This window comes from Puma concolor, chromosome A2 (genome assembly GCF_028749965.1).
Source record: "Puma concolor isolate L17-30 chromosome A2, mPumCon1.1.hap2, whole genome shotgun sequence".
In the NCBI taxonomy this organism is placed as follows: domain Eukaryota; kingdom Metazoa; phylum Chordata; class Mammalia; order Carnivora; family Felidae; genus Puma; species Puma concolor.
The window spans coordinates 12,355,597-12,379,405 of NC_141668.1; the positions used below are offsets into that span (position 1 = coordinate 12,355,597).

A 23,809-nucleotide genomic window follows, 5' to 3' on the forward strand; every position below is an offset into this window, starting at 1 on the left:
GTCCTCACTCGTACCTTGGGAATCAGTGATTAGGTGGACAGTACCCTGTGATTAGGACTCCTGGAAAGCCTATTCCAAATTCCCAGGTTCTGACTCCACCAGATTCCCTGAATTCATGGCAACCATTCACATATGTCAAGTCAGAGCAAGAGAAAAGAACTTTCTTTGAGGCTTTGGCAAATTCACTTCTCAGGGCTGGGTCACCAGTTGCTGCACCACCAGGTTGGCCAGGAAAGACTCGGATGGAATCCACAGTGGTCCCTAAAGTATGATGCTGCCAAAAGCAAGCACAAGGCTAAAAGAGACCAGTATTGTGAGCCGAAGAGCAAGTCAAAAACAGCAACCGCAGGGCTAGACCAAACTGGATAGAGTAGGCCAGCAGAGTCCTCCATGCAAAATCAATTCACTTTCCAGATGTCTCTACAAGACAGAACCTATGCAGAAGTTGAGGTCCAAGGTCTAAATGAAGCAAAGAAGCATGAATAGACAGCACAGGTAAGCAGTGGAAAACATATCAAGGTTTAATTTAATTTTACCCTAGGAAGTAAGCTATTGATTTTAGGGTAGAGACTGCCTTGAGCTCTGTGCTTTTAAAGCCATTCTTGACGGGAGAGAATTAGAGCTTCTGATGTGCACTCCAGAGGGGAGCGTGTTCTAAGCTATGGTTCCACAACATCTGAATATCCATAGCTGAAGAAGGATGTCACATTCTCCATGGCAAAGATACTTTGCAATGTGTGTGTCTTTCACGGCTCTAGTTAAAAAAAATAATATGCTACAAAGTTTCTGATTCTTTTACACATCAGTACCTGTACTTTTTTGTTTGTTTGTTTGTTTTATTTATTTTGAGGGAGGGAGAGAGCAGGGTAGGGGCACAGACAGGGAGAGAGAGAAACCCAAGAAGAGCCCAACACAGGGCTCTCTCAGGAACCCTGAGATCGTGACTTGTGCCAAAATCAAGAGTCAGACGCTTAACCAACTGAGCCACCGAGGTGCCCCACACCTAAAAATACTTTAATTCGATGTGCCTCAGTGACTCTTCCTCACATTCAGATTCTAAACCACATCTGCTCGGTCTGAAACAGATATTTGTACATCTACGTTCACTGCAGCATTATTCACAAAAGCCAAAATGTGGAAGCAACCCAAGTATCCGTCAACAAACAAATAAATAAGTGAAATAGATAAATAAAATGTGGCATAGACAGACAATGAAATATTATTTTGCCTTCACAAAGATATCTGCTACAATGTGGATGAATCTTGAAGACATTATGGTAAGTGAAATAAGTCAGATGCAAAAGGGCAAATAATGTGTGATTTCACTTAAGTGAGGCACCCCAAATAGTCCAATTCATAAAGATGAAAAGTAGAATAGTGGTTGCCAGGGGCCGGGGAGGGAGGAGGCGTGGAGAATGGGACATTTTCATGTAAGGGATAGAGTTTCAATTGGAGAGGATGAAGAGTTCTGCTGACAGATGGTGGGGATGACCGCATAACAATGTGAATGTACTTAATGCCACAGAAATGTACACTTTACAAAGGCTGAAATGGTAAACTTTGTTATGTGTATTTTCACCACAATAAAGTATTTTCTCAAAGCATATTTTCTGGACACAGTATAAGGGCCTCATCTTTTATATACATGCGTCAATTTCAGACATTGCTCTTGATCTAATAGAAAAGTACGTTGTTCTTTTAAAGAACAAAGACTGTGTCTTCTCCAGCCACCACATCTCCCACATAGTGGGCATTAAGGAAATACTTGCTGAATGAATGAGCTTGGTTGTTTTCCTTTTTAAAGTCATCTTCATGTGTCATCCTTCTACAAATTGCATTACTGACATATTTTGTTACAGATACTTTCAACTTTTGGGTTCTTTCAGGAGACTGAGTTAGCAAGACAATATAAATTCTATAACAACAGAACCAATAATGCTTGTGTCTACCTTGGAAATGCTGAGAAGAAACATGTATGTTGTACATACAAAGGTGTTCTCAGTCTTATTCGCCGGAGCCCTGAAAGTCTGGTCTTACTACTAAGAGTAGGCAATTATTTTCCCAAAAAATAACAGATTAGTAACAACTCAGCTGCAATAACACACGTAACAAAAGATTTCAAAAACAAGTAACATGACTCAGGTTACTGACTCACATAAATACAGTCATTAGCTTTAATTTGAGAAGTGCAGCTATCGCCAGCTTCCTTATGGATTTCTCTATGGCAGGACAAAGGAGATAGAACCTAAATGTTTTCCAATTCTAAGCCTTTGGACCAGCTGTTTTCCTTCTCCATTTGCAACTTTTCAGCAATAAGGACAGCAGTCCCCTTACATCTGACCCCTACAAGATTGAATGGATCCTACTGCTGGTGATGACCCACAGGGCAGTACATCCAAGGAGTTTGTCAGTAGGACAGGAAGCCACCAACTTCAGCCCTAATCTGGTAGGATACAGGAAACTATAGTCCCTCTTGGAGACAGAAATCTATATTGCTCTCAAAACTACTGCACTTTAGGGGCGCCTGGCTGGCTCAGTCAGAAGAGCGAGGGTGTGGCTGTTGATCACAGGGTCATGAGTTCAAGAACCCCGCTGGTATAGTGATTACTTAAATCGATAACCTTTAAAAAGAGATTACTTAGGGGCACCTGGGTGGCTCAGTCAGTAAGTGTCCCACTCTTGATTTTGGCTCAGATGGTGATCTCATGGTCATCAGATTGAGCCCCATGTCGGGCTCCAAGCTGAGTGGAGCCTGTTTGGGATTCTCTCTCTCCCTCTCTTTCTTTCAAAATAAATAAACTTGGGGCGCCTGGGTGGCGCAGTCGGTTAAGCGTCCGACTTCAGCCAGGTCACAATCTCGCGGTCCGTGAGTTCGAGCCCCGCGTCAGGCTCTGGGCTGATGGCTCAGAGCCTGGAGCCTGTTTCCGATTCTGTGTCTCCCTCTCTCTCTCTGCCCCTCCCCCGTTCATGCTCTGTCTCTCTCTGTCCCAAAAAAAAAAAAAAAAAAAAATTGTTGGGAAAAAAAACAAAATAAATAAACTCAAACTTTTTAAAAAAAAATTTTAATGTCTTATTTTTGAGAGAGAGAGAGAGAGAGAAACAGAGCACAAGCAGAGAAAAGGCAGAGAGAGAGAGAGACAGAATCTGAAGCAGGATCCAGGCTCTGAGGTGTCAGCACAGAGTCTAACGTGGGGCTCAAACTGGAACTGTGAGATCATGACCTGAGCTGACGTCGGACACTTAATCAACCGAGCCACCCAGATGCCCCAAAATAAATAAACTTAAAAAAAAAAACTAAAAAGAGATTACTTAAATAAACTTTAAAAAAAAACCCACTGTACTTTAGATCTGATGTAAGTGATATAATCATCTAATGACAAAGGAGTGGTTTCTCATTAAAAAAAAAAAAAAAACATCTTGAGCAATATAGAGAATGGATACTGGATATTGTACCTTAAACAGTTTATTCAACGTCTTCTAAAAAATGTTTTATTTTGAGGGAGAGGGAAGATGGCGGTGTAGGAGGACGCTGGGCTCACCGCGCGTCCTGCTGATCACTTAGATTCCAACTACACCTGCCTAAATAACCCAGAGAACCGCCAGAGTATTAGCAGAACGGAGTCGCCGGAGCCAAGCGCAGACGAGAGGCCCACGGAAGAGGGTAGGAAGGGCGGCGAGGCGGTGCGCGCTCCACGGACTGGCGGGAGGGAGCCAGGGCGGAGGGGCAGCTCGCCGGCCAAGCAGAGCCCCCGAGTCTGGCTTGGAAAAAGCGGAGGGGCCTGACGGACTGTGTTCCGACAGCAAGCGCGACTTAGCGTCTGGGAGGTCATAAGTTAACAGCCCTGCTCAGAAAGCGGGAAGGCTGGAGGACAAAGGGAGGGAGAGCTGCTGAGCCCCCTGACAACAGAGCTCAGTTTGGTGGGGAACAAAGGCGCTCGCCAGCGCCATCTCCCCCGCCCATCCCCCATCCAAAATCCCAAAGAGAACCAGTTCCTGCCAGGGAACTTGCTCGCCCCGCGCAAACACCCAACTCTGCGCTTCTGCGGAGCCAAACCTCCGGCAGCGGATCTGACTCCCTCCTGCGGCAACAGGGCCCCTCCTGAAGTGGATCACCTAAGGAGAAGCAAGCTAAGCCTGCCCCTCCTGCCCCTGTGCACCTTGCCTACCCACCCCAGCTAAGACGCCAGATCCCCAGCATCACAAGCCTGGCAGTGTGCAAGTAGCCCAGACAGGCCACCCCACCCCACAGTGAATCCCACCCCTAGGAGAGGGGAAGAGAAGGCACGCACCAGTCTGACTGTGGACACAGCGGTGGGCTGGGGGCAGACATCAGGTCTGACTGCGGCTCCGCCCACCAACTCCAGTTATACACCACAGCACAGGGGAAGTGCCCTGCAGGTCCTCACCACGCCAGGGACTATCCAAAATGACCAAGCGGAAGAATTCCCCTCAGAAGAATCTCCAGGAAATAACAACAGCTAATGAGCTGATCAAAAAGGATTTAAATAATATAACAGAAAGTGAATTTAGAATAATAGTCATAAAATTAATCGCTAGGCTTGAAAACAGTATAGCTGACAGCAGAGAATCTCTTGCTACAGAGATCAAGGGACTAAGGAACAGTCACGAGGAGCTGAAAAACGCTTTAAACGAAATGCATAACAAAATGGAAACCACCACGGCTCGGATTGAAGAGGCAGAGGAGAGAATAGGTGAACTAGAAGATAAAGTTATGGAAAAAGAGGAAGCTGAGAAAAAGAGAGAGAAAAAAATCCAGGAGTATGAGGGGAAAATTAGAGAACTAAGTGATACACTAAAAAGAAATAATATACGCATAATTGGTATCCCAGAGGAGGAAGAGAGAGGGAAAGGTGCTGAAGGGGTACTTGAAGAAATAATAGCTGAGAACTTCCCTGAACTGGGGAAGGAAAAAGGCATTGAAATCCAAGAGGCACAGAGAACTCCCTTCAGACGTAACTTGAATCGATCTTCTGCACGACATATCATAGTGAAACTGGCAAAATACAAGGATAAAGAGAAAATTCTGAAAGCAGCAAGGGGTAAACGTGCCCTCACATATAAAGGGAGACCTATAAGACTCGTGACTGATCTCTCTTTTGAAACTTGGCAGGCCAGAAAGAATTGGCACGAGATTTTCAGTGTGCTAGACAGAAAAAATATGCAGCCGAGAATCCTTTATCCAGCAAGTCTGTCATTTAGAATAGAAGGAGAGATAAAGGTCTTCCCAAACAAACAAAAACTGAAGGAATTTGTCACCACTAAACCAGCCCTACAAGAGATCCTAAGGGGGACCCTGTGAGACAAAGTACCAGAGACATCACTACAAGCATAAAACATACAGACATCACAATGACTCTAAACCCGTATCTTTCTATAATAACACTGAATGTAAATGGATTAAATGCGCCAACCAAAAGACATAGGGTATCAGAATGGATAAAAAAAAAAGACCCATCTATTTGCTGTCTACAAGAGACTCATTTTAGACCTGAGGACACCTTTAGATTGAGAGTGAGGGGATGGACAACTATTTATCATGCTACTGGAAGCCAAAAGAAAGCTGGAGTAGCCATCCTTATATCAGACAAACTAGACTTTAAATTAAAGGCTGTAACAAGAGATGAAGAAGGACATTATATAATAGTGACAGGGTCTATCCATCAGGAAGAGCTAACAATTATAAATGTCTATGCGCCGAATACCAGAGCGCCCAAATATATAAAACAATTACTCATAAACATAAGCAACCTTATTGAGAAGAATGTGGTAATTGCAGGGGACTTTAACACCCCACTTACAGAAATGGATAGATCATCTAGACACACGGTCAATAAAGAAACAAGGGCCCTGAATGAGACATTGGATCAGATGGACTTGACAGATATATTTAGAACTCTGCATCCCAAAGCAACAGAATATACTTTCTTCTCGAGTGCACATGGAACATTCTCCAAGATAGATCATATACTGGGTCACAAAACAGCCCTTCATAAGTTTACAAGAATTGAAATCATACCATGCATACTTTCAGACCACAATGCTATGAAGCTGGAAATCAACCACAGAAAAAAGTCTGGAAAACCTCCAAAAGCATGGAGGTTAAAGAACACCCTACTAACGAATGAGTGGGTCAACCAGGCAATTAGAGAAGAAATTAAAAAATATATGGAAACAAACGAAAATGAAAATACAACAATCCAAACGCTTTGGGATGCAGCGAAGGCAGTCCTGAGAGGAAAATACATTGCAGTCCAGGCCTATCTCAAGAAACAAGAAAAATCCCAAATACAAAATCTAACAGCACACCTAAAGGAAATAGAAGCAGAACACCAAAGGCAGCCTAAACCCAGCAGAAGAAGAGAAATAATAAAGATCAGAGCAGAAATAAACAATATAGAATCTAAAAAAACTGTAGAGCAGATCAATGAAACCAAGAGTTGGTTTTTTGAAAAAATAAACAAAATTGACAAACCTCTAGCCAGGCTTCTCAAAAAGAAAAGGGAGATGACCCAAATAGATAAAATCATGAATGAAAATGGAATGATTACAACCAATCCCTCAGAGATACAAACAATTATCAGGGAATACTATGAAAAATTATATGCCAACAAATTGGACAACCTGGAAGAAATGGACAAATTCCTGAACACCCACACTCTTCCAAAACTCAATCAGGAGGAAATAGAAAGCTTGAACAGACCCATAACCAGTGAAGAAGTTGAATCGGTTATCAAAAATCTCCCAACAAATAAGAGTCCAGGATCAGATGGCTTCCCAGGGGAGTTCTACCAGACGTTTAAAGCAGAGATAATACCTATCCTTCTCAAGCTATTCCAAGAAATAGAAAGGGAAGGAAAACTTCCAGACTCATTCTATGAAGCCAGTATTACTTTGATTCCTAAACCAGACAGAGACCCAGTAAAAAAAGAGAACTACAGGCCAATATCCCTGATGCATATGGATGCAAAAATTCTCAATAAGATACTAGAAAATCGAATTCAACGGCATATAAAAAGAATTATTCACCATGATCAAGTGGGATTCATTCCTGGGATGCAGGGCTGGTTCAACATTCGCAAATCAATCAACGTGATACATCACATTAACAAAAAAAAAAGAGAAAAACCATATGATCCTGTCAATCGATGCAGAAAAGGCCTTTGACAAAATCCAGCACCCTTTCTTAATAAAAACCCTTGAGAAAGTCGGGATAGAAGGAACATACTTAAAGATCATAAAAGCCATTTATGAAAAGCCCACAGCTAACATCATCCTCAACGGGGAAAAACTGAGAGCTTTTTCCCTGAGATCAGGAACATGACAGGGATGCCCACTCTCACCGCTGTTGTTTAACATAGTGCTGGAAGTTCTAGCATCAGCAATCAGACAACAAAAGGAAATCAAAGGCGTCAAAATTGGCAAAGATGAAGTCAAGCTTTCGCTTTTTGCAGATGACATGATATTATACATGGAAAATCCGATAGACTCCACCAAAAGTCTGCTAGAACTGATACATGAATTCAGCAAAGTTGCAGGATACAAAATCAATGTACAGAAATCAGTTGCATTCTTATACACTAACAATGAAGCAACAGAAAGACAAATAAAGAAACTGATCCCATTCACAATTGCACCAAGAAGCATAAAATACCTAGGAATAAATCTAACCAAAGATGTAAAGGATCTGTATGCTGAAAACTATAGAAAGCTTATGAAGGTAATTGAAGAAGATTTAAAGAAATGGAAAGACATTCCCTGCTCATGGATTGGAAGAATAAATATTGTCAAAATGTCAATACTACCCAAAGCTATCTACACATTCAATGCAATCCCAATCAAAATTGCACCAGCATTCTTCTCAAAACTAGAACAAGTGGGGCGCCTGGGTGGCGCAGTCGGTTAAGCGTCCGACTTCAGCCAGGTCACGATCTCGCGGTCCGTGAGTTCGAGCCCCGCGTCGGGCTCTGGGCTGATGGCTCAGAGCCTGGAGCCTGTTTCCGATTCTGTGTCTCCCTCTCTCTCTGCCCCTGCCCCGTTCATGCTCTGTCTCTCTCTGTCTCAAAAATAAATAAACATTAAAAAAAAAAAAAAAAAATTAAAACTAGAACAAGCAATCCTAAAATTCATATGGAACCACAAAAGGCCCCGAATAGCCAAAGTAATTTTGAAGAAGAAGACCAAAGCAGGAGGCATCACAATCCCAGACTTTAGCCTCTACTACAAAGCTGTCATCATCAAGACAGCATGGTATTGGCACAAAAACAGACACATAGACCCATGGAATAGAATAGAAACCCCAGAACTAGACCCACAAACGTATGGCCAACTCATCTTTGACAAAGCAGGAAAGAACATCCAATGGAAAAAAGACAGTCTCTTTAACAAATGGTGCTGGGAGAACTGGACAGCAACATGCAGAAGGTTGAAACTAGACCACTTTCTCACACCATTCACAAAAATAAACTCAAAATGGATAAAGGACCTGAATGTGAGAAAGGAAACCATCAAAACCTTAGAGGAGAAAGCAGGAAAAGACCTCTCTGACCTCAGCCGTAGCAATCTCTTACTCGACACATCCCCAAAGGCAAGGGAATTAAAAGCAAAAGTGAATTACTGGGACCTTATGAAGATCAAAAGCTTCTGCACAGCAAAGGAAACAACCAACAAAACTAAAAGGCAACCAACGGAATGGGAAAAGATATTTGCAAATGACATATCGGACAAAGGGCTAGTATCCAAAATCTATAAAGAGCTCACCAAACTCCACACCCGAAAAGCAAATAACCCAGTGAAGAAATGGGCAGAAAACATGAATAGACACTTCTCTAAAGAAGACATCCGGATGGCCAACAGGCACATGAAAAGATGTTCAGCGTCGCTCCTTATCAGGGAAATACAAATCAAAACCACACTCAGGTATCACTTCACGCCAGTCAGAGTGGCCAAAATGAACAAATCAGGAGACTATAGATGCTGGAGAGGATGTGGAGAAACGGGAACCCTCTTGCACTGTTGGTGGGAATGCAAATTGGTGCAGCCGCTCTGGAAAGCAGTGTGGAGGTTCCTCAGAAAATTAAAAATAGACCTACCCTATGACCCAGCAATAGCACTGCTAGGAATTTATCCAAGGGACACAGGAGTACTGATGCATAGGGGCACTTGTACCCCAATGTTCATAGCAGCACTCTCAACAATAGCCAAATTATGGAAAGAGCCTAAATGTCCATCAACTGATGAATGGATAAAGAAATTGTGGTTTATATACACAATGGAATACTACGTGGCAATGAGAAAAAATGAAATATGGCCTTTTGTAGCAACGTGGATGGAACTGGAGAGTGTGATGCTAAGTGAAATAAGCCATACAGAGAAAGACAGATACCATATGGTTTCACTCTTATGTGTATCCTAAGAAACTTAACAGGAACCCATGGGGGAGGGGAAGGAAAAAAAAAAAAAAAGAGGTTAGAGTGGGAGAGAGCCAAAGCATAAGAGACTGTTGAGAACTGAGAACAAACTAAGGGTTGATGGGGGGTGGGAGGGAGGAGAGGGTGGGTGATGGGTATTGAGGAGGGCACCTTTTGGGATGAGCACTGGGTGTTGTATGGAAACCAATTTGACAATAAATTTCATATATAAATTTAAAAAATGTTTTATTTTTACTGGAAGAGAAATAAGAGTCCTTAAAAAACACTGCCACCCCCATAGGTCTCGGCCACCCAAACCTTGGGTTTCCATCACTGTAGTTCAGAATTCGTATTATTTATAGTTAAAAGACATGTCAGCTCAGCTTACTAAAATTCAAAATGCGTTCAGCTGCTGACTGCTAAAGCCCAGTTTCCAAAGCTTTTATCTGTTACCAAGGCCGACCATCCAAACCACTGGAACTCAGATTCATTACAAGCCTGTGCCAGAGGCCAGCTGCGTGAGCAGCCACGTCCTGGCTCACTCCCTGCTACGTGATTCTGACCTGATTTGAAAAGTTCGGTTCCCTCCCAGCTCTCCTCCCACACGAGCCCTCATTCTTGTGACTTCTTAAAATCTTGAGATTATTCCTCTTTACCTGAGTGAACCATCAGTACAGGCCATAAATCCATAGGAATTCAGAATAGGAGACCATCAATGACACTAAGAAATGTCAAAAACAAACACTGTGATCAAAGATAGATGGAAACTGCCCAACATCTGATGTATTTGAGACACAGAAAATTTGCGGCAAAACATTATACATAGATAATGCTGGACAACGGTGTCTGATTCATTTCCATCTTAGAATTCTTCAGTACCAAGGTCAAATATGAACTAGCAGTACTTGATAATGGTCACTTTAGCTCTTAAGTGTTTCGTATTCTCGTAAATGGAGTGTGTATATTACCGGGTAGATTTCCTGAATGCTTAGATTCTACTTCCATACCCCCATTGCTCTTAGCTGGGAGATAAATACTTAGATTTCCATATGTAGATGTTCAATAAGTTCTTGTTCAAATGTCAAAGAATCCTGGCAGCAATCAGCTCTCTCTACTAACAACTGTAGAAAATGTGAAGGCTAGCTGTTGTATTAGAGAGCCAGCAAAAATCACCGAAGTGGACTGAATTGATAAGAAAATGTTCATTGCTGATCCAGTTTCTAACAGCCATAGATATTTCTACAGGCATAAAAGTGATGAATCTTTGCATTCATTAATGTAGTTCATTATAAATGAAAGATAATGCTTTCATGGCTTCAACAAATACTTACTGAGTGACTAACTCTTGCCAGGGGGGAACAAAACAGATACAAATTCCTGTCCTTGTGGAGTTTATATGGTTGTGAGGAAAACACATGATATATATAAGAAAAATAGTGATAATGCTGAGGAGACAAAGCAGGGCAGGGAATGGTAGCACGGAGGACAGCAGTTTACAGTGGAGATGACGATGCCTGAAGCAGTGAGGGAGTGAGCCATGCCAACATCTGGGGTAGAACATTCCAAGCAAAGAGGTCACAAATGCACAGGCTCTGAGGAAGGCGTATGCAGGGCTTGTTTAAGGAACACCAGGGACGCCAAAGTGACCAGAGCAGTGTGAGAGGGGGGCAGAATAGCAGAGGCGACTATCATACCAAACAAACTCATAAAGGGCATTCTAACTCATTACGAACACTTAGGCTTTTTCTTGAGGTTGAAAAGGAAATGGAGAATTTTGAAAGAAACGTGATGTGACGTGACTTCTATTTTTAAAGGATCCTGCTAGCTGCCATGCTGAATACAGATGAAAGGCAAATTGAGAGTAGAAGTTGTGAAACCAGTTAGGAGGCCGAGGCAGCAATCCAAGCAAGACGTGATCGTGGCTTGCACTAGAGCAGAGGCTGTGGAGGTGGCGATAAATGGTGGAATCACAGATTCATTTCGAAAGCTGTCAACAAGTCTAACCCTGATTTTTTCAAACCCTTGTGTCAGAGGCCAACTTTCAACAGATTGTAGTACAGGAGGAGCTGCTTTGCTACCTATGAAATCCCAACCCAGAAGCAGTTGATCTAAACATCGATTGAGCACCCGGTCAAATAGTGTGACATCAGGGTTGCTGAGTGATTGTGCGTGAAATGTAAGAAGCTTTGTCCAGAGCAACTGGAAGAATGGAGTTGCCATCCGCTGAAACAGGGCGGGGGGGGAAGTGGTGAGAGCAGCATGTTGAAGTAGAAAAATATCAGGAGCTCAGCTTTGGATACTGTAAGTTTGAAATGCCTATTAGACATCCATGTGGATGTCTCAAGAAGGAATATATAATGTGGATCAGAGATACAGTCTGAAGAGCAGACCACTTAGACGAAGCTCTCTGGAAGCAGAGCCTGCAGGCGGTTCTTATGCAAGTGATTTTTCAAGGACTGCTTTCCGGAGAAACCTGTAGGGAATTAAGAAACACAAGATAGGGCAGGAGACAAAACTAGACCAAAAAATACCAAATGATTTGGGGATTAATCTACACTTGGTTTGATATTATGGGGAGATCTGGAGTGTAAACTACTAGAAATATAGATCCCTAAATTCTGTCAAACCTTTTTATCAATAGAGGCAACTCTTCCTCCCTTAACTGAGGAAGTCAGTCACCCCTTTCTTGCAGAGGCCACAATGGACTCCCCTCTAGTAGCTTCCTTGCAAGGCAATGCTGATCCTACTAATGATCCCCACCTCCCCTCACTGCTTCCAGACCTATAACCAGACTCAAGGCCCAGCAGGCCCAGCAGGGTAAGACACAAATTGTGACCAGTGAGAAGGTGTGATGCACCCCAAAGTCCTAGGGAGCATCGCTGGATCAAAGGGTGCATGCACTTGTAAATCTGACAGATATTGCCAAATTGCCTGCCATAGAAATTGTACTAATCTATACTACCACCAACAATATAGAGAGAACATATTTCCCCAATAATCTGGTAAAAAAGTAGTTTCAATGTTCAGGAGTTTTCCCAAATAGAGAGCCAAAAAATGGTTATCTCAGCTGGTTTTGATCTGTATTTCTTATTATGAATGAGACTATCTTTCCTGTGCTTAAGAAACATCTGTGTTTCTCCTTTTCTGTGAATTACATATTCATAGTATTTGCCTGTTCTCTTTTTTTTTTGGGGGGGGGGGGTTGTTGATCTTTTCCCCATCATTTCTAAGAGCTCTTTATGTTTTAGAGATTAAATTTCCATTATGAATGCAGATATTTTCCCAGCTTGTTGTATTTTTGGTAAATTTCTTATAGACTTTTACCATGGAGAATTTAAAAAATTTTAATCAGTTTAAAATATTTTCCACACCCCAAGGTTTTAGTATATGTGCTGCCGAAGTGAGCACTCCATACCCTCCCCAAGGTTTAAAAAAAAAAAAGCCCTCATCTTCCCATTTTTTTTCTAGTAGTTGTATTGTTTCATTTTTAACATTAAAACATTTGATCCATTTGGACTTCATCCTGGTATATGGCTTGAGGTATGGCAACACCTTAATTTTTTTTAGATGGCTAGCCTGTTATCTCAGTATCAGTTACTGAGTAATCCATTTTCTTCTGATCTATTACTTTTATTTGTACTCTAATTCCTATATTGTATGTATTTGTTTTCTAGACTACTTATTCTACTGGGATACAGCCACAAACACTTACATTTCAAGGTTCATGCTGTAGTTCAGTGAATGACAGATAGAGCTTGTCTATCATCATTGTTTTCTTTTTTGGCTTCTTCCAACTTCTATAATAACCTTTGAATATGTTAATCTTATTTTTATAGGTTTAAAAAGAGGCAGTAAGTTGGCATTTTTATAGGTCTAACATCAAATTAAGAAATTAACTTAAGGGGCGCCTGGGTGGCGCAGTCGGTTAAGCGTCCGACTTCAGCCAGGTCACGATCTCGCGGTCTGGGAGTTCGAGCCCCGCGTCAGGCTCTGGGCTGATGGCTCGGAGCCTGGAGCCTGTTTCTGATTCTGTGTCTCCCTCTCTCTCTGCCCCTCCCCCGTTCATGCTCTGTCTCTCTCTGTCCCAAAAATAAATAAACGTTGAAAAAAAAAAAAAAATTAAAAAATAAAAAAAAAGAAATTAACTTAAGAGTAACTGACATCTTTATGGTGTGGAGTCTTCTTATTTAAGAATATGGTATTATATTCCTTTGATTCATGTCTGCTTCCATGGTTTCCTGAGTGTTTTAAAGCTTCCTTCATGTAGATCTTATACATTTCTTTAAAAGTTATCTCTGGGTGGCTCAGTCAGTTAAGTGTTCAACTCTTCACTTCAACTCCGGTCATGATCTCACAGTTTGCGGAGTTCAGGCCCCATGTCAGGCTCCGTGCTGACAGTACAGAGCCTGCTTGGGATTCTCTCTTCCCCTCTCTCTCTGCCCCCCCTCACCATGTGGATGCTCATGCATGCACTCTTGCTCTCTCTCTCTCTCTCTCAAAATGAATAAATAAACTTCTGGGGCACCTGGGGGCTCAGTCGGTTAAGCATCCAGCTTTGGCTCAGGTCATGATATCATGGTTCATGAGTTCGAGCCCCACATTGGGCTCTGTGCTGACAGCTCCGAGCATAGAGCCTGCTTGGCATTCTGTGTCTCTTCTCTCTCCCTCTTCTCCATTAGAGAGCTCTCTCTCTCTCTCTTTCTCTCAAAACTAAATAAACATTAAAAAAAATAATGAATAAATAAACTTAAAAAAATGTAAATATAAAACTTATTTCGGGGTGCCTGGGTGGCTCAGTCGGTTGAGCGTCGACTTCGGCTCAGGTCATGATCTCACAGCTTGTGGGTTCGAGCCCCACATCAGGCTCTGTGCTGACAGCTCAGAGCCTGGAGCCTGTTTCAGATTCTGTGTCTCCCTCTCTCTGCCCCTAACCCACTCGCATTCTGTCTCTGTCTCTCTCAAAAATAAAGAAACATGAAAAAAAAATTTTTTTAACTTATCTCTGGGCATTTTGTCTCTTTGTGATTATTGCAAATAGAATCTTTTCTTTCATTCTGTCCCCTCATTGGTGACTATTTGTGTATATGAGAAAATATTAATATCTATATATTTATTTTGTACCCCACTACGTTACAAATTCTTATTGTTCTATAGTTTTTATATTCATTATTTGGATTTTTAAATTATACACACACAAATTTTTACATCCCATTTCTAATGTCTATAACTAATATATTTCTCTTGATAGATTATCACCCTTCAAATGTAAACGGTGGTGGTAGTATTCATTCTTTTAATGTTCTTGAGTTTTGTAAGAATGTTACATTCATTAAATATGATGAAGCTTAATTTGTATTTTACCTCTTTTTTGTTTTGTTTTTGTTTTCCATTTTTACAGAGAGAGAGAGCATGCACAAACAAGTGAGGGGGGTGGATGGGGGGGGAGGGAGGGAGGGAGGGAGGGGGAGGGGGAGAGAGAGAGAGAGAGAGAGAGAGAGAGAGAGAGAGAGAGAGAGAATGAATGAATCCCAAGCAGGCTCCACACTCAACACAGGGCCGACTTGGGGCTCGATCCTATGATCCTGGGATCATGACCTGAGCTGAAATCAAGGGTCGAACACTCAACGGACTGAGCCACCCAGGCACCCCTATATTTTACCTCTTAACATTAAAGACTTGTCCTGGTATCCCATTTGATCATATTAGGTATCAATTCCTTTTGTTTGCATTTACTTGACATATTATTCTTCATTCATTTTCAAACTTCCACTTTTTTTATGGATCTTAGAAATATAAGGGTGCCTAAGTGGCTCAGACAGTTGAGCATCCAACTCTTGATTTCAAACCAAGTCACGATCTCCCAGTTTGTGAAATTGGGCCCCGAGTTGCACTCTTCACTGACAGCACAGAGCCTGTTTGGGATTCTCTCTTTCTCTTTGCCCCTCCCTCTCCTCTAAAAATAAAAGATAAAACTTAAAAAAAAAAAAAAAAAGTACCAAAGCCTTAAAAAAAAAAAAATACAAAGCTGTGTTTTGCTTTTTGAGCTGATCTGAAGGCCATTCTAAGTGTAAAGCCCATTTTTATTTAATTGCATGTCCAACATGTTTCATCTTAATTCTGGCACATTATTTTATTGTTCTGTGTTTTGTTTATAAAAGTTTACAGGGAGGGGATGATTATTATATTTGCATTTGTTGTATGTTTCCTCATTTTTGTTTGTGGTTCTATTTTTTTTCCAATGTTTTATTTATTTTTGAGACAGGGAGAGCGCAAGCAGAGGAGGAGCAGAGAGGGAGGACCCGAAGCAGGCTCTGCGCTGTCAGCATTCAGAGCCCAATGTGGGATTCGTGAGACCGTGACCTGAGCCAAAGTCAGGCACTTAACCAACTGACCTGCCCTGGTGCCCCTGCTGGTTCTATTAATTGTAAGGAAAGTATATATATTTTTTGTTCCAGTACTTACCTTTATAATTTATATAGTTCTCTTAGTAATCTGTTTCTTTTGACCACATCTATTGGTTACCACTTATGAGAAATAACAAACGAATAATTAACTAGGTTACAGAAGTCTGTGACTTCTGTCTTTCTGGCCCTCTCTCTTCTGCAGATGCTCTGGTATACCGTCATCTGTTCACTCTGATGAAGTCAGATGCTCTACAGAGAGGGTTACGTGGCAAGGAAGTGAAGGCCTCCAGCCAACAGCTCGGAAGGACCTGATGCTTTGGTCCAACAACCCATGAGAAATCGAATCCTGCAGCAACCACACAGGTTTGCTGGGAAGTAGCTCCTAACCAGATGAGCCTGAAGATGACTGCAGCCTGTGACAGCTGAGACATGCCTGGCTTCCTGGTCCACAAAAGTTATGAGGTTATAATAAAGGGTTTTTTAAGCCATTAAGTGTCAGGATAATTTGTTATGCAGGAACAGATAACTAACACATCCATACTAAGGGTCTTTTGCATTTCAAGGTGTGTCTTTTCTTCAGAAAGTGTATTTTTGCTGGAATATTATTTCTGCCCTTGCTGGGCCCTCTTACTTTCCTTCCTGCTTCTTCTTTTCACTTTCTTTCTTGACTCTACCTGATCTCACCTGTGACTGGTAGTGATTTCACACAATTTGAAATCTGTGGATTATCTGTCTTTCATCTTCACTGAAAATGGGAGTTTTCAGAGTCTTCTTTCAATTGTCTTGTTTATTCTAGGTGGTTTCCAGGGAAAGAAATGGAAAGCCACTGATTTATGCAGCTGTATTTATATTAGTGGCTTTTGTTGTTTTAATTTGCATTTTCATGATGCAAGTGCTGATAAGCTGCTTTTCACATGTATATGTGACAATCTGTATGATCTATGTCTAATCATTTAACCACAATTCTATCACTTTGCTTTTATTTTTCTTACTGATTTGTAGAAGCTCTTTTGTATATTAGAGATACTGGCTTTTATCTTTTAAGAATGTGTGTAAACATTTTCTGGAGATCTGTCACTTGTCCTTTAAAACTGAAAGCACTTCAGTGATCCCTACATTTACAGAATCTTTTCATAAAAAATTTTAAATTGTTCTGCAGCCAAATTTACCAACGACTTTCATTACGACTTGATATTTCAAGAGTTACTAACAAGAAGGCCTAAGAAAACAGCTTTTCTGGATTGTGAAAGCTGAAGGTAATGTACATATTCTACAATCCCATCCAAAAAGGTGGGGAAGAAAACAGTCAACATGTCTGCAGATTTTAAAGGCAGTATTTCATGAAATAAAATACAGGAAAAATTGAATTATCAAAAAAATTATCCAATTGTAGTACCAATATACTACAACATGATGAAATGACCGTTTTTTCCCTCACCAATTTAAGATACCTTATCATATATAATTTTCCATGTAACTATTATCTGGACTATGTGTTGATGCATTTATCTATCCCTGCATCAATACCACACCATCTTAAAGGCTATAGCACTGAGGTATTCTGGTTCCATCATTCACTAGCCACAAGACCTCAGTAAACTTCTTTAAACCTCAGTTTCTACTTTGCAGTGTTTTCAGAATTAAATATATAAAGGACAGAAGTAAATAAATCTTCTAGCCCCATGCCTCACATAAAAATAGGCATTCATAACAAAAAACCATAAAATACCTAGGAAAAAACCTAACCAAAGAAGTGAAAACTCTATACACTGAAAACTATAGAAAGCTTATGAAAGAAACTGAAGAAAACACACACAAAAAAGGAAAAATATTCCATGCTCCTGGATTGGAAGAACAAACTTTTTTTTAAGAGTTTATTTAAAAAAAAAAAAACTTTTTTTTTAATGTTTATTTTTATTTTTGAGAGAGAGAGACAGAGTGTAAGGCATTGTTAAAATGCTGATGCTACCCAAAGCAATCTACATATTCACTGCCACTAAAACAGACTCAGATCAATGGAACAGAATAGAGAACCCAGAAATGGACCCACAAACGTATGGCCAACTAATCTTTAACAAAGCAGGAAAGAATAACCAATGGAATAAGGACAGTCTCTTCAGCAAATGGTGCTGGGAAAACTGGACAGCGACATGCAGAAGAATGAACCTGGACCACTTTCTTACACCACACACACACACACACACACACACACACACACACAGAAAAAAAAAAAAAAACAACAACTCAAAATGGATCAAAGACTTAAAGCCATCAAAATCCTGAAGGAGAAAGCAGACAAAAACCTCTTTGACCTCGGCCACAGCAACTTCCTACTCAACACGTCTCTGGAGGCAAGGGAAACAAAGGCAAAAATGAACTACTGGGACCACATCAAAATAAAAAGCTTCTGTACAGCAAAGGAAACAACCAGCAAAACTAAAAGGCAACCGATGGAATGGGAGATTATATTTGCAAATGACATATCAGATAAATGGTTACTATCCAAAATCTATAAAGAACTTATCAAACTCAACACCCAAAAAACAAATAATCCATAAGAAATGGGCCAAAGACATGAATATTTTCCAAAGAAGACATCCAGATGGCTAACAGACACATGAAAAAATGCTCAACATCACTCATCATCAGGGAAATACAAATCAAAACCACGATGAGATACCACCTCACACCTGTCAGGATAGCTAACATCAACAACTCAGGCAACTACAGATGTTGGCGAGGATGCAGAGAAAGAGGATCTCTTTTGCATTGTTGGTGGGAATGCAAGCTGGTGCAGCCACTCTGGAAAACAGTATGGAGGCTCCTCAGAAAATTAAAAATAGAACTACCCTACAACCCAGCAATTGCACTATTAGATATTTATCCAAGGGATACAGGTGTTCTGTTTCAAAGGGGCACAGGCACCCCAAGGATTATAGCAGTGCTATTGACCATAGCCAAAGTATGGAAAGAGCCCCAATGTCCCTCGACGGATGAATGGATAAAGAAGATGTGGTATATATATACAATGGAGTATTACTTGGCAATCAAACAGAATGAAATCTTGCCATTTGCAACTATGTGGATGGAACTGGAGGGTATTGTGCTAAGCGAAATCAGTCAGAGAAAGAAAAATATAATATGACTTCACTCATATGAGGAATTTAAGATATAGAACAGACGAACATAAGGGAAGGGAAGCAAAAATAACATAAAAACAGGGAGGGAGACAAAACATAAGAGACTCTTAAATATAGAGAACAAACAGAGGGTTGCTGGAGGGGTTGTGGGAGGGGGGATGGGCTAAATGGGTAATGGGCAGTAAAGAATCTACTCCTGAAATCATTGTTGCACTATATGCTAACTAACTTGGATGTAAATCAAAAATAAGTTAATTAATAAAATAAATAGGCATTCATAAATGATTGCTATTAATATCAGCATAATGCAGGATGAAATTAGACTATAGGCAAAAGTTGATGATAATAATAAGATAACTATGCATTTTAAAAATACAGCAAACTGCTACTCTTTTAACGTTTCCCTGTGTGTTCAAGCTCCAGGGGAACTAGTCCCCGTGGGGAGATCAGTCAGATTCTGGTAGATGTTCTGTTCTCCTAGCTAACACGTGAAAAGAGGAAGGAACAAAGATTAGCTTATACAAGGCGTTCTGGAAAGAGACACTGGGTCAGTAACAAAGACAAGTGGCACTTCACTGAGATTCCCATAGGAAGGCGCTAAGCTAGTCATTCACAGTTGCTTAGCAACATGTAAATGTACAAGAAAGAAGCAAAGTAAAGGCATCACAAAATCAGGCATATCTTACTCTCACACTTACTCATTTATTATTTCTACACTCTGCATTGGTCAAAGAGAAACAGAATATAAGGCTGACCTCCAAAAATAAGATGGCCAGATAGTGAAGGAAATACAGCTCAAACATCAGGATTAAAATGTAGTAGGTAGCCCAGAGATAAACGTACAGACAAAAATCCATGTGCTTAGGGCTGGGTCCAGGTGCAAGAGAATTATTCTGTTCAGTGTATCAAGTATTTATAAGTGCTTCAAGGAACACATAGAAAAGTGTAAGGCAGCCATGGTTTCAAAAACTTTAAAACATACTGGGGAGACGGGGCGCCCGGGTGGCTCAGTCAGTTAAGTGGCCGATTTCAGCTCAGGTAATGATCTCAAGGTTCATGAATTCGAGCCCTATGTCGGGCTCAGAGCCTGAAGCCTACTTCAGATTCTGTGTCTCCCTCTGTCTCTCTGCCCCTCCCCGGCTCGCTCGCTTTCTCTCTCAAAACAAATTAAACAGTAATTTTTAATATACTAGGGAGTATAAAATATGAATACAGATCATACCACCACAGAATAGAATTCATGTCACAACTGAGTAGTATGTCCGCAAAGGTCAGAGAGATCAAAACCTGGGAGGTAGTAAACCAGAAAAGCTTCCTGGAAGAGAAATCATTGGACTTAACCTTTAAAGGTTAAATAGGGGGAAAAAATTAAATAGGATTTTCGCAGGTAGATGTGGGCATAAGAGATCACCTTTCAGTACATCAGCGAGGGAACTCCAGGTATGTTGGAAACAATGAAAATCGAGATTTTGCTACAAAACAGAATTCTCATAGAATCGACACAAAGGAAGACAAAATTATTGCCGTATTGTGGAGGTCCGTGAATGCCAGGTTTGGGGACCCTTGCTTCATGTCTAGGCACTGAGAGGCGGTGAGTGTGGGTGGAAATGGTTAATTATGCCTTCAAGAGATGAATCTGGTAATGGTAGTTTTGACTGGGCTGGGGGGGAAGGGAGAGTGTAATGGACCAAGAGGTGAAGAGGAAATTTTAGCAGCGCAGGTGAGAGAGGAGGACAGTCTAATCAATAATAGAATCCATGGGAATGGGAAGGAAGGGACAGATAATAGAGACTTTGCAGAAGTAGCAACTGAAGATAAGTTGCTGATTAGACTCATGGGCTCAGCAGAGATGGGGAGTGAAAATTATCTCAGAGGTGGTAAGCCTGGTGTACTGGACATAAATAATAGAAAAAATAGATCCAGCTGAGCAGTAGAGGGGGCTGGTGGGGGTGGGGGGGAAGGAAGACGAAGAGAAGAGAAAGGACATCCACTGTGGACTTGCTAAGTTTGAAATGTTCATGGTACTATCAGGTGGTTAAGGGTCCAATTTCAGCTCATGTCATGATCTCATGGTTCATGAGTTCAAGCCCTGTGTCAGGCTCTACGCTGAGCTTGGAACCTGTTTGGGATTCATATTCTCTCTCTCTCTCTCTCTCTCTCTCTCTCTCAAAATAAATAAACCTTAAAAATCAAATAAAGCCAATAGAGGGAAGGCTAGGGACCTTACTTTGAATGGTTCAAGAGGTAACTGAGCTTAAGGAAGGTTTAAAAAGATCTATGGAAGGCAGAAAAGCAGCCTGCATTCTTCACCAAAGCAAACCCAAGTCTTTTCTTCTTAAATCTTGTGATATAGCTATAGATGAACCTTCCCAAGTCAAAAATTTCAGAAGGTCCCAATATCAGTATAAACAAAAGTCACATCTGGGTTCGTGGACCTTAACATTTATGAAACAGACTAACAGAATAGGCCACTGTGGAGAACATAAGCAATATATAAAGCATGACCCCCTAACTTTCACAGGGATCTCCAAAGGTCATCTGCAAACATACAAATCCTAGATAACACATACTGCCAAACACAGGCACAACCAGACCCACGCTCTGTGAAGAGAGTTCAGACATGAGAAACTCTTGCACAGAAGGAGGAAGACTTCACTGCAGTAGATGGCTGGAAAACAAGTGATGAAAGAAAAGAAAGAAAGGAAAAGGAAGAGGAAGAGGAAGAGGAAAAGGAAAAGGAAAAGGAAAGAAAGAAAAGAAAAAAGAAAAAAGAAAAGAGAAAAGAAAAGAAAAGAAAAGAAAAGAAAAGAAAAGAAAAGAAAAGAAAAGAAAAGAAAAGGTGGTTTACAGCATGAAGTCAGAGGAAAACTGAGGTTCCAAATATCTTCTCCAGTCTGACTCAACAGATAAAAATTGAATGATGTGTCAGGATCCTCGCATCCAGTCTCCAGAAGGACAATTTTACCCTCCAAAAGACCGATCACAGGGAAAGTAAAAGTTTCCTAACTCTAGCCACATCAAGCCCCACAGGGAACACAGCTGCCTTGGCCACAGACTTGCTGGGTTGTACATCAGTGACGCTACCCCATTATCTCAGGACCTTCGATCCCACCTTGAAATCCTATTCCATAGAAGTCATTCTCCTCGTTAAATGTAGCAGAGAGGAAAGGAACATTAAAAGTGGCAAAGGGATTTAAAGAAGCCATGTCCCATTGCACCATGCCCTCTGCCTTAGTGTCTCTGAGGTTTTTCATCAATCGCAACTCACGATGCCCAGCACCCTGCACAGCAGCCCCTCTCCACCACACCTCTCGGCTGGGGGTTGCTCAAGTGCAGTGATGGGGACTGCTAAGCACAGATAAATCACTGCCTGCCACACCCAGTAGCTAGGGTCCCAAAATGGAAAAACACCTGCAGCATTGAGCACCGGTGACAGAAAACAGGAGGTGGAGAGGATGGATAAGGACATGAGAGCCAGGAGAACCTGGTTGTGCGCCTGGGCACTGGGCTCACAAAAGCCACAATGGACAGGCAGACCTTCTTAGTGTGTCTTTCCAGAGACATGACCAAACCATGCCAAAAAGGAAGACGACGGTAACGACTGTCCAGCTAACAAGTTTTAAACAGAGGAAGAATTTCTCATATGGTCTTACGGTATTCTCAATGGCATTCCCAGATTGCAACCTTCTCCTTACAAAGTACTGTTACAAGCTCTGGTTGCCTATGAAAATAAGATGGTGCTCAAGTTGGAGAGCCCTACAGCATCCATCAAACCAACCCAGACACCTTCTATTTTAGCCAGAGGAAGATGGGGAGGGTGAAGGTTGCAATTTTCATGCAATGGAAGACACTGAATTAGGTAGGGGAGAACCATAAGATGGCCAGTCCCGCCAGAAGGCTAGGAACTGCAGTACAAGGTTGGATGGGAAGGCCTCTGGATACAGGAAAATATAAATGGTCTTCCTCATCACACCCACTGCAGGCAGAGGCAAGAGGCCCCCAGGCTGACTAATAATTTATCACAAGGGAACAGTGTTCTCTGTAGCAACCACTCCTCGTCCAGAGCTGCAGTGATGAAGCCATTGCTCACTGCTGCCACCAGGCACAAAAATAATAAAACGATAGCCAAGATGATGGCTCTCTTATCAGTCACTGGAGATCCTGGAATCATGTCATCTCCATTCATCTCTCCTGGGCACTAGATGGGTCCCAAGACTTCGAGGTCTATTCCTGTTGGGTGGTTCTGGAAGCTCCTACATCATGTTTACCCCTCTAGCTGCCCCCGAGTGTAGAGGACACGGGTTATCTCCTGAGGGTAAAGAGGTTTCTACTTCTCAAAACAGATGCAAATATTGCTAAGGCTCAGTGTCAAAAGTCCCCCTGCCTGCCCCTGAACTTGCCTGCCCCTCCTCTACCCACTCCCTGCCCATGTCAACACTGGCATGAACACTGTATCAGGCAGGCACTTGCATTTAGCATCCCTTACACAGAAAGTTCTACTTCTCTAAGCTAACACCTAACGACCATCAGAGCTCACATCCATCAACTGGCTGTTCACTCCAGGCATTTTTCTAAATGTTTTCCATCGTGCTAGTTCCCACTGTGACCCTATGAAGTAGGTGCTTTTGGAATACCCTCCCGACAGACCAAAAAATGAGCTAAACCTCTACCAAAAGAGGTCCAAGTCCTAGAACTCGTGGTGAACATCAGCATCAAAAAGAACAAAGGAGACAATTATATACTATCAGGCAGGTGACTTTTTTGTTACGACATTTTATAATGTGACCTTTAAAGTGGCATTTCATGAGAGAACCCCTACCAGGATAGCAATGAAACC

The 23,809-nt window shown here is 41.5% G+C and overlaps 1 protein-coding gene and 1 long non-coding RNA gene across 2 annotated transcripts in view; both read right to left on the reverse strand.

The window, feature by feature from the left end:
- Positions 1–23,809, reverse strand: part of LOC147582989 (uncharacterized) — a 201,517-nt gene that overhangs the window by 139,734 nt on the left and 37,974 nt on the right. The gene's annotated exons all lie outside the window — the stretch shown is intronic.
- TAS2R60 (taste 2 receptor member 60) lies at positions 22,217–23,324 on the reverse strand. The gene is given in 7 exon segments (XM_025929373.2): positions 22,217–22,497; positions 22,500–22,544; positions 22,547–22,702; positions 22,705–22,734; positions 22,737–22,856; positions 22,859–22,948; positions 22,951–23,324. Coding segments are annotated over 7 exon segments (921 nt in total). The 5' UTR covers positions 23,159–23,324; the 3' UTR covers positions 22,217–22,225.